Raw genomic sequence first — 9843 nt, forward strand, 5'->3', positions numbered from 1 at the left:
CTCAGACAGACCTCGGTAAGCAGCACAACTAGGAGAATCTGGGAGCAGTTTGAATCTCCAATATTATTCCCAGCCAAGTTTTCTCCAAGATCAAAATATTTATACTAATGCATCCCGAGTTTTAGTACCCACTGTGTTCTACCCATTCTCTTCACTTTCCACTTAATACCCATTTGTTTTTGGCCGTTTCGAACAGCTTGAAGCAACTGTAAATGGTCTCACCCACGCTTCTGCTGGGAGTAACCATTTATAGTGTCCAACTGGCATAACATTCCCATGTTCCTCAATGCCTCATAATTTACCTGCGCCAGACACCGAAAAATAATACCAACAACAACAGCAACAAGAAGAAAATATCATGAAAAATTAGCATAATGTTTTTCGATGGAAAACTGGCTAAACTAACAGCGTGGAGCAGCGCTGTAGACGCAGCATTTCCACAACTTTGCGTTAATTTTCTAAATATTTTCTAAAAGTGTTCAAATTGCATTTGCGACTGGTGCCGCAGGCCATGGAAAATTGAGAAAATTCACTAAAGTTTGCCACGTTTTCAGCTACAGTGGAGTTTTTCATGTTTTTCCTTCTTCTTCTTTTTGTTTTTTTGTATAATTTAAAATTATGAACTAAAATAATTTAATTTCAGAGCTTAGCACGCAGAGGCGATGACGATGACGACGATGCGGATGACGTTTGATGCCCCTGGCAGCAGCAGATGGGCGTGTTTAGGGGACGGGCAGAGGGGCAGCAGCATGGAGTGGGCAGTCAGGAAATTGAGTGCATTATATTATATATACATATATATAGTTATATATATTTTATAAAGTTAGTTGCTGGCGCACAATAAATACAAAAGCGCGTCGACTCTATAAATATGCATGAGCATTGTGTGCACAAAAGAATGCAACGCCCCTTCTGCCTGGCTCAGCCCCTCCTGCAGCTGCCCACGTTGCACACCTTGAGGCTGGAGGGCTGCATCCATTTGACATCGCGTGCCGTCGAGTGATTTTCCCGCCGCATTGGCCAATTCTAGAGGCGAACAGCAACAACAACAACAACAGAGATAATAATAATAATTAAAGCGCGCAGCGTGCAAAAGCAAATCTCAGATGCGAGTGGCATGCAACAACAATCAGAGAATCGCCTCTGCTGGCGCTGCCCCGTTTCGCCATTTTGGGGGCGCCTCACTTCCGGCGACCATTAACACATGTGTGACAAAGCGTGATGGCTACGAGCTGCAACGGTTGCTGCCGCAAGAGGCAGGGGCAGCTGAGCTGAAGCTCTAGCTGGAGCTGGAGCTGGAGCTGGTGCTGCAGCTGGAGCCATGGCCAGGCAGTCATTGGGCATTGGCTGACATTTGATTGTTATTTTCCAGGTAGACAAACTGCATCTGCTGTGCTTCCCATTGCGTGTAATTCATTATTTTGTTGTTAATGCTGCACTGCGAGAAATTATGGTGGAAGAAAATGAACTAATATTCAAAATGCAATATGTTAATTCCGCTAACTATTAGAGGAAATTCGAAATATAACAACAACAAAAATGAGCATCACACTTTCCATGAAAAACTTTTGTATTCCATATATTTAAGAAATGAGCAACATTTTAGTGTATATTATAGTATTACGTCAGTCAAGAGCATTTATATATTTATATTTACTTTGAAAATTTGTTAGAAAAGTTAAGGAATTCATACTCACGCCAAACCGATGTGTGGCCCATCGCTGTGATCACCAATGTTAAGGATCAAGGAGTTTCTGTGTCGTTATGGACTGTTAGAAATGACCGAACCACTACCCAGCAGCTCGAACTGCACGATCTGCTTCGACATGGCCAACGATGAGGATGAGGTGCTGATCGTCCATCGTTTGCCCTGCGGCCACCTGTTCCACAAGAACTGCATTCTGCGCTGGCTGAGCTGCAACAACGTCTGCCCCAATTGCCGCCGCGAAGTGGACACGGCCCCCTGTCGAAGCTATTCACGAATCGATGAACATCAACCCATGGGCGCCGCAGTGCTCCTTTGGCCACGCGGTCGTCCGCCCGTCTCCACCTACATCCATCGCCTGCAGCCCTCGAGCAATGTGATGGCCGATCATAGCATGACCGCCGGCAATCAAGAGATATAGTTGGATCAGCCATATGCGCATGGGAGTGGCTATACGTTAGCACCCAGATTTAATTATTTGTTTCATTATTTTTGTATTTCTTTTGGGTTATTGTTCAATATTTTTGGTTTTATTAGTTGCAAGTTTTGTTTGAAAATTCAATAAATGCTGATGCGTTTCTCTCAGTGTACGCGCATTGTTCATCAACAGTAGAGGCAGTAGCAACAACAACAACAACAGAGCAATACATAAAAACATTCAACATCCGCAATCGCTGCCTCAGTCGACGTCGACGTCGCTGCTGCCGTCGCAGTTGTCTGGGCAGCATTGCAAATTTCTACATGGCCGCTCAACTGAAAATTGTTTGTGCACTTTTTAATTTTTCGCTTTTTTTAACATGGCGTTTGTTGTTGTTTTTCGCAGTTTCCCGTTGGTTAGGTTTTTTGATTTTATGTTTTTTATTTATTTTATTTTTTTTTTTTTATTTTTGCTTTTGTTTCGGTGTTATTTTTTTGTTTGCTTCAGTCGAGGGATTTATTTATTATTTTAATTATATAAATTTGATTGCGAGCCATAATCAATGCAAAGCGCCTCAAGGCTTTGTAAATTATATGGATGATGTGCTTAATGGGAATTTCGCTCATTAAAATGACAACTTGTTAAAATCGCAATACTAAAACTAAAAAAAAAATAGCCATAAAATGTGAATTAAATTAGTATATTATTTTCATTTAATTGTTAAGCAAATTAATGCAAGTCTATCAAATGACAATTATTTATGCATATTTTACTTTGATTTGCGGTAATTATTTATATCTGATATGAGTCGAAAGCAAAATATATAAATCACTTTGCGTCTAGTAAAAAAAAAAAAAAATAAATAGTTTATATATAAATAAATGAATATATAATATATAATATGATAGAATGAGCTATAGATTATTTGTATATAGATTAGCAATACTTTACTTGAATTTTGTTCTAAAAATAAATATTGTTGAGAATGGAAAAATGTTTTTCTCTTTTTTCTTAATAAATTGAAATTGGTAATAATTCAGAAAACAGCAAATTTCTGAGGAATATTTCAAGTATATTTTCTTGAATCATTTAATATAATAAAAAAATATATTTTGAATGACTTTTGAAATGAAATATTGCAAGAGATAAATGTGTAGAAATGTATTAAATATAAATATTTTGCTTGGTGAGAAAATTGCTGTAGAATTTAGGTTATTAATATTGTTTATAATTCAGAAAGTATTTTTAAAGTATTTACTATAGATATTTTACACAATTTTTGCAGTATTTTTAATGTACATGTTATTTCTATATTTCAAGAATTTCTTAATGCCGATTTGAATTACTCAAGTGCCTCAACTGGACAAGATTAAGCAATTCTTGTGCTAACTATCTATAATCTTCAGCTCGAACCACATTTGGCTGGTCAAGAGAAGTCTTTAAATCAAATTGAAAGCAAACAAGGAAATGTCTTGTATTTGACTCCTGCGGTCAAGAATGCAAATTCCTTGGCCGAGGCACGCCGGCAAGGAGCAGCATTTGTTTATTGGCGTTGCATGGGGCCCATTTGGACATTTGGCCATTTTTCGGACACACACAGGGATCGCATGAATATCTTGAGCTAAAGACGGAAGTTTGATTTGCTAATGAACCGAAAGGATGTCCTGACTGTAAACTTTCGTCGTTGCTGGTCGAAATATATTGGCCAGAAAATCACATTTGATTTGTTGTTTGCGACTTGGCTTTGGCATGCCAGGCACGTTTGCGTGTTGCCACACACAGAGCACACCGAACACAGAGAGAACATGGTTGGGTCATGTTAGGTGTGTTTTGTTTGTCTATTGGTCCGTTGACTTGTTGCATGCGTGTCAAGTGTCAGGCGGACGTCTGGACGGAGCCCCTTGGGGTATATTTAAATGAAATTTTAGCGACAATTCAGCCTCAAGTGCTGAAATGAACCAGCTAATGGCCGTGCTTATGTGCCGGAGGCTTCATTATAATCAACAACATGATGGCAAAACAGCTTTTCTTGCCATTTCATTTGCATGCCATTGCCATAATTTTCCACCTGCCACACTCACACACTCACGCACACATAGACTAGAAATATTTACTCAGCCATTTGACTCAATAATAGGCTTGATTGTTTATATGCTGCCCCCATTCGCTCGGCTTTTGAATGCTTTTTATTAAATTGCAGAAGCAACTGGCAAATTTATTGCAATTTCTTCTTCTTTTTTCTCTTCTCTTCTAGTGAAACGTCTTTGGCGCTAACCTTCAGCGGCTGTCGTTGCCATTAGCCAGAAAGCCACCACGGTCCTCCCCCTCTCACCCCCCTTTCGGGCGCCCTCTGTGTCTGTGCCTTTGTTTTTGAAGTAGGCAACATTGTGAAAGTGCAAGAAGGTAGAAGAAGCAAGAGGAGAAAAAAACCCGAAGAAACAACATGGAGAACTTAAGTAAACATTAATTTACATAACTTCTGTGCAAATGACGACAACGGGCAGCGGGCCACCGAGTGGATGTGGATGTGGGTGAAGATGTGGCTGTGGCTGTGACTGTGGGTCTATATCTCTGGGTAAGGGTGACCCACACACAAGTGAAACAGAAGCCGGATCTGGCTCCGGACGCAGGCGTCAGCGCTCTTGTAGCCCGGCGTTATTAAAAAATTTAAAGCATGTTTTGTGGCGCGGCGCGGGGCAGCGCAGGACGAGAGGACGAGAGGCGTTCCAGGCGCTTGAAACACTGGCAATATGGCTCTGCTTAGTTGTCAACGCCCCAACATTGTGTGCGCGAATATGTGTGTGTGTGTGTGTGCGGATGTTTGTGTTTGTGATCGACTGCGCACATAAGCAAGCAGCGTTGTTCTTGGTTTTTTTTTTTTTTGTTCCTGTTTCATATCCTTGTAGCGGCAACCGGCGATTGTGTCAGAGAAGTGCCAACGTCTGTTTTCAATGTTGCCAGAGTCGTTTCCTTTTGTAGCCACTTGTGTGTGCATGTGTGTGTGTGTGGCTGTGTGGCAGCACTAAACAGTCAGCTATAACAACTGAGACAATGCGCTACAAAGAGCTATAAAAACACAGAAGTTAAAGAATATCCAAAGATAAAGCCAGAATATATATAAATAAAAATGTATATCTAGAATATAAAGAAAACCAAATGATAAACAGTTTTATGGTTTGTATTATGTTAATTTTCCATATCATAACAAGTCAATTTCTAATAAACTTTTTCTTATATTATGTTAATTTTCCACATCATTGCAAATCTAATGCATTTCTAATAAACTATCTCCAATATCTATATATGCCACATCAGAGTTTATTCATTTTTTGCGTGAATCAAACATAGCTGAGCCCTTAAATACCCTACAGAAGAATTAATCAAGCGAGCTACAATGACAGCGCATATTATTTTCTTCTTTGTGTCATTACCAGAGCGCCAAGCAGAACAGAGCGCCCCAGCCCACTGCGCTAAAAGCAACCACTCCCCCTCCGCCCTGCTCCACACAGCGCAGCTTAGCGAAATTGTTTGCGAAAATACAACACAATATTCAAGAATAATGATGACATTGTTGACTTCAGTGCCCCGCGCGTCATATCAAAAAAAAGAGAAGGAACAGAGAGAGAAAGTGTGAGAGAGAGGCAAGAAACCCCATATAACCGCAAGGACATCTTCCGCAGGATTAAACGCCCTAAACGCCCCGCTTTAGACACTGCAACGCCCACAATGTGACTAAGCGAGAGAGATAGATATATATATACACACATACATATATATAGCTGAAGAAAAGTTGAAAAAAATACGATTACCATATTGTATGATATGCGGCTATAACCGGAAGAGGAACGGCACAGAGAGTGGAGACCGCGTTGCCCGCTTGGCAAACAAACTTTCGAAATATAAATTGAAATGAATTGAAGTTATGGCATTAGACAGTTTCTGAAATTATCATGTGACATGCAGGCAGAGCAGAGCAGAGCAGCAGCCCCCAAATCCCCAATGGGCCACACTCTCTATGCAAATTTGCATTTAGAATATGTTGCATACTTTTAAGCGCAGCGGAGCTGAGGTGTCAGAACCCATATAAGGCAGAGGCACAATCTTTATAGAATTGACTCACAAAGGAAGAGAAGATCGGAGTTATCTTTATCTAGTTTACTAGATACTAGTTTTTAGAACAGACTAATAGCTAAATTTATTCAAATTCATATTTTATATATTTATTTATATATTTTATATTTTTTTATTTTTTATTTATATATATATTTTATATTTTATTTGATATCAAATTTATATATGAAATTTATAATTTATATATTTATTTATATATTTTTTATCAAAGCTCTATATCAAATATATATTTTATATTAATATTAATGTTCATATTTTTCATATATTTATTATATTTTATTTGCAACATTTCTAGGTTAATGAGATAATTTAAATTTGTTACAAGCGAGAGATTGGAAAACTTAGGCATAAGAAATTGTAATTGTGTGTTTGAACGGTGCTCGTAGAGCTGCCTTCGTGATGAGCATTGAGTTGAGTTGATGATGAGCTAGACGCTAAGCTAAGGCTAAATAACTACGGCAAGGCCAAGTGGCTACCAGCTGAGCTCCTCGGGCAGGCCGCCAGGGTACTCGCCCGTGAGGCAGGCCGTGCAGTAGCCCGACTTGAGCGGATTCACGTGCGTCTTGTTCATCTGCACCGCCTTGATCAGGCCCTCGACGCTGAGGTAGGCCAGGCTGTCGGCGCCCACGTGGTTCGCCAGCTGCGTGGCGTTCAGCTTGTTGGCAATGAGCTCCTCGCGCGTGGGTATGTTGATGCCCATGTAGCAGGGATACTGCAGCGGGGGGCTGGCGATGCGAATGTGCACCTCGATGGCGCCCGCGTCGCGCAGCAGCTTGATGATGGGGCCAATCGTGTTGCCACGCACAATGGAGTCGTCGATGAGGACGATGCGCTTGCCCTCCACGTTTTGGGCGAGGGCGCCGAACTTCTTGGCCACGCCCAGCTGGCGCAAGCGATTCGAGGGCTGAATGAAGGTGCGTCCCACATACCGATTCTTGCAGAGCACCTCGCCAAAGGGCAGCCCCGACTCACGGGCGTAGCCGTGAGCCGCCGCCGTGCCCGACTCCGGCACCGAGCTGACCAGATCCGCATCCAGCGGCGATTCGCGCGCCAGCTGCCGGCCGCACTGCAGCCGCGCCGAGTAAACCATCTGGCCCTCGAACATGGAGTCGCTGCGTGCGAAGTAGACGTACTCGAAGATGCAGAAGGCCATGCGCTTGTAGTCCGGCCGCTCCACAATGTCCACGGTGCGATAGCCATTGCGGGACAGCTCGATGATCTCGCCCGGCTCCACCTCGCGCACGTAGCGAGCGCCGATGGAGAGGAAGCCGCAGCTCTCGCTGCTCACCACCCAGCCCTCGGCCAGCTGATCCTCAATGTTCGCGTGGCCCGCATCAAAGGCCACAATCTTGCCCAGGCAGAGCGGCCGATTGCCATACGAGTCTCGCACGGCGTATATCTTGTCCTTGTGCATGACCACCAGGGAGTAGGAGAGTGGCGCCAGCGTCATGAAGTGGCGTATGCGTGCCGGCCAATTGGGCCCATCGTGCTCCGACACATCCTCCGGCGCACAGCACAGCGACTGGGCGATCAGCTCGCTGTCGCTGTGCGTCGAGAGGCCCACGCCCCGCTCGAGCACCTCGCGGCGCAGCGACTCGCAGTTGACCAGCTCTCCATTGTGGGCAATGGCCAGGGCGCCGTGTGCCGTGTGCACAACAAAGGGCTGGCAGTTGACCACCTCGGAGGCCGCGGCAGTGGAGTAGCGGGTGTGCCCGATGCCCAGGTTGCCCTTCAGCTTGCGTATGGCCTCGTCGTTGAAGATGTTGTTGATCATGCCCATGCCCTTGTGCACGTTGAAGTTCTTGGAGCTCTTGCCCAGGCTGGTGGCAATGCCCGCCGACTCCTGGCCGCGATGCTGCAGCGCCACCAGGCCCAGGCAGATCATCTGTGCAATGTCCAGCTGCAAGCAAATCCAGATTCACACATCAATAATATTCGTGGCAAACGAATGTTTCGAATGTTTCGAATGCTTCCAATGCCATGGCAACAGCTGACAAGCTGACGACCGATAACGCGCTCTCTGATTCTCTGATTCTCTGATAGTGCACACATATTTTCCTGTTATTTTCCATTTCATTACAAGCAACAACAACAACAACAACAACAACAACGACGACGACGACGACGACATCAATACTATAACTGATTTCAAGCAATTACAACCGCAATGCGGCGCTCAGCTTTGAGCTGCGCTGCCTTGCATTGACGTCATCGTCATCGTCGCTGGCGCTGGCACTGGCCTGGGCCTGGCCCCCTCGGCTGAGAAACGGGGGGCTGAACGGGCTGTTTTATGACCTACTTGCGATCAGTTTACACTAGAGGAGCTCTGCTCCAATGCCACCCAGCTGGCAAAAGTGATCGACGCAATCACGTGATCAATGAATTTGTGAATCTAAATCAAAGATTTACCAATGGTTTCTCAATAAATGCTAAGAAATTCATAAGCGACTGAGCTTCAGTGAAACAAAGCTAAATCTGCTAGAGTATATATGTATATGTGTGTACAAACCATGAGATAATTTATAAAATCTATAGAGCTTGCAATAAACTTGTGATTGATTCAAATGCTGTCAGAGGGAGAAGAAATATATTCCTTTCTATTTGACTTCTCTGACAAACTGTTTGATATGATTTATCCAACTTTAACTAATTGAACTTCTAGGATAAGTTTTAATCTGAAACAAAAACTATATATTCGTAAGTAAGTGAGAGAGATCTGTAGGCATGGAAGAAATTATCCATTAGAGCTCAATAGTTTAAACTAAAATTTTCTTTTTACCTATACCAATGGAACCTCCCAGAATTCTATATATGTATATATATATTTACATATATATTCCAAGTCTCACTCTCATAACAATATCATTTAATCACCTGTGTAGGATATTCGCCGCAGGCAATGGCACCAAACACTCCACACTCGCAGGTCATGCCCGTCACATGGTCTCCCTTGGGCTGCTCCGATTTATAGATCTTATTGGGAAATACTTTTACGGCTGCACTGCTGGCAGCGACTTCTCGCTCCCGGCTGCAACATGACTGAGCATCTGTTGAATAAAGATTTGCATGTTACTACAGCTGATCGTCGACTGAGCGCACATTCTCTGCCTGTGATGCTTACCACAAACATTTCCACATTCACTTTCAGCCATAGTCAGATTTTTATTTTGTATATTGATTTCTTCTCGAATCGTGTGTTTATTTGTGTGTGTGTATGTGTGTGTGTGATCGATCAGTGCACTCTAACTGGCTTGTCGATCGTTTCCTATGTACAAATTGAGACACTTAACACTTGGCACGAGATCCGTTTCCTTCGAGTTCTACTATTCACGTCTGCATTGAATGAATGCCAGTGGAATTATGAGTGTTCAAGTTACAAGCGCGGTATATTAAAGCTTCAAAAATCAGAAGCACTGATCAGCTATATACATATACATATGCATATGCGTATACATACATACATATACATAATCGTAAGTGTATATGGCATGTGTACATCATGTAGCTGATGCTGATAACTGCGTCGCTTGCATTTTCGCAAAAGGTTCCCAACCGCAGCAGATCACTTGATATTGTTTTCAATAGCACT

At 42.9% G+C, this 9843-nt stretch overlaps 1 protein-coding gene across 1 annotated transcript; it reads right to left on the reverse strand.

Annotated features, from left to right (window-relative positions):
- Positions 1-6500: 6500 nt before the first annotated feature.
- LOC6581749 (amidophosphoribosyltransferase) lies at positions 6501-9618 on the reverse strand. The gene is made up of 3 exons (XM_002007435.4): positions 9376-9618; positions 9129-9301; positions 6501-8154 (listed from the first exon to the last, which is right to left on the reverse strand). The coding sequence occupies exons 1-3, from the start codon at positions 9404-9406 to the stop codon at positions 6727-6729; spliced, it is 1632 nt and encodes a 543-aa protein (XP_002007471.2). The 5' UTR covers positions 9407-9618; the 3' UTR covers positions 6501-6726.
- Between the last annotated feature and the right edge of the window lie 225 nt (positions 9619-9843).

Source organism: Drosophila mojavensis, unplaced genomic scaffold (genome assembly GCF_018153725.1).
Source record: "Drosophila mojavensis isolate 15081-1352.22 unplaced genomic scaffold, ASM1815372v1 contig_74, whole genome shotgun sequence".
NCBI lineage: Eukaryota > Metazoa > Arthropoda > Insecta > Diptera > Drosophilidae > Drosophila > Drosophila mojavensis.

Excerpts from the sequence above, each read along its gene's own strand:
- LOC6581749 (XM_002007435.4), bottom strand. The coding sequence starts at position 9,406 with ATGGCTGAAAGTGAATGTGGAAATGTTTGTG. Across the intron at positions 9,302-9,375 it reads TGAATGTGGAAATGTTTGTG|ATGCTCAGTCATGTTGCAGC; the intron begins GTAAGCATCACA and ends TTTATTCAACAG. Across the intron at positions 8,155-9,128 it reads GCGGCGAATATCCTACACAG|CTGGACATTGCACAGATGAT; the intron begins GTGATTAAATGA and ends ATTTGCTTGCAG.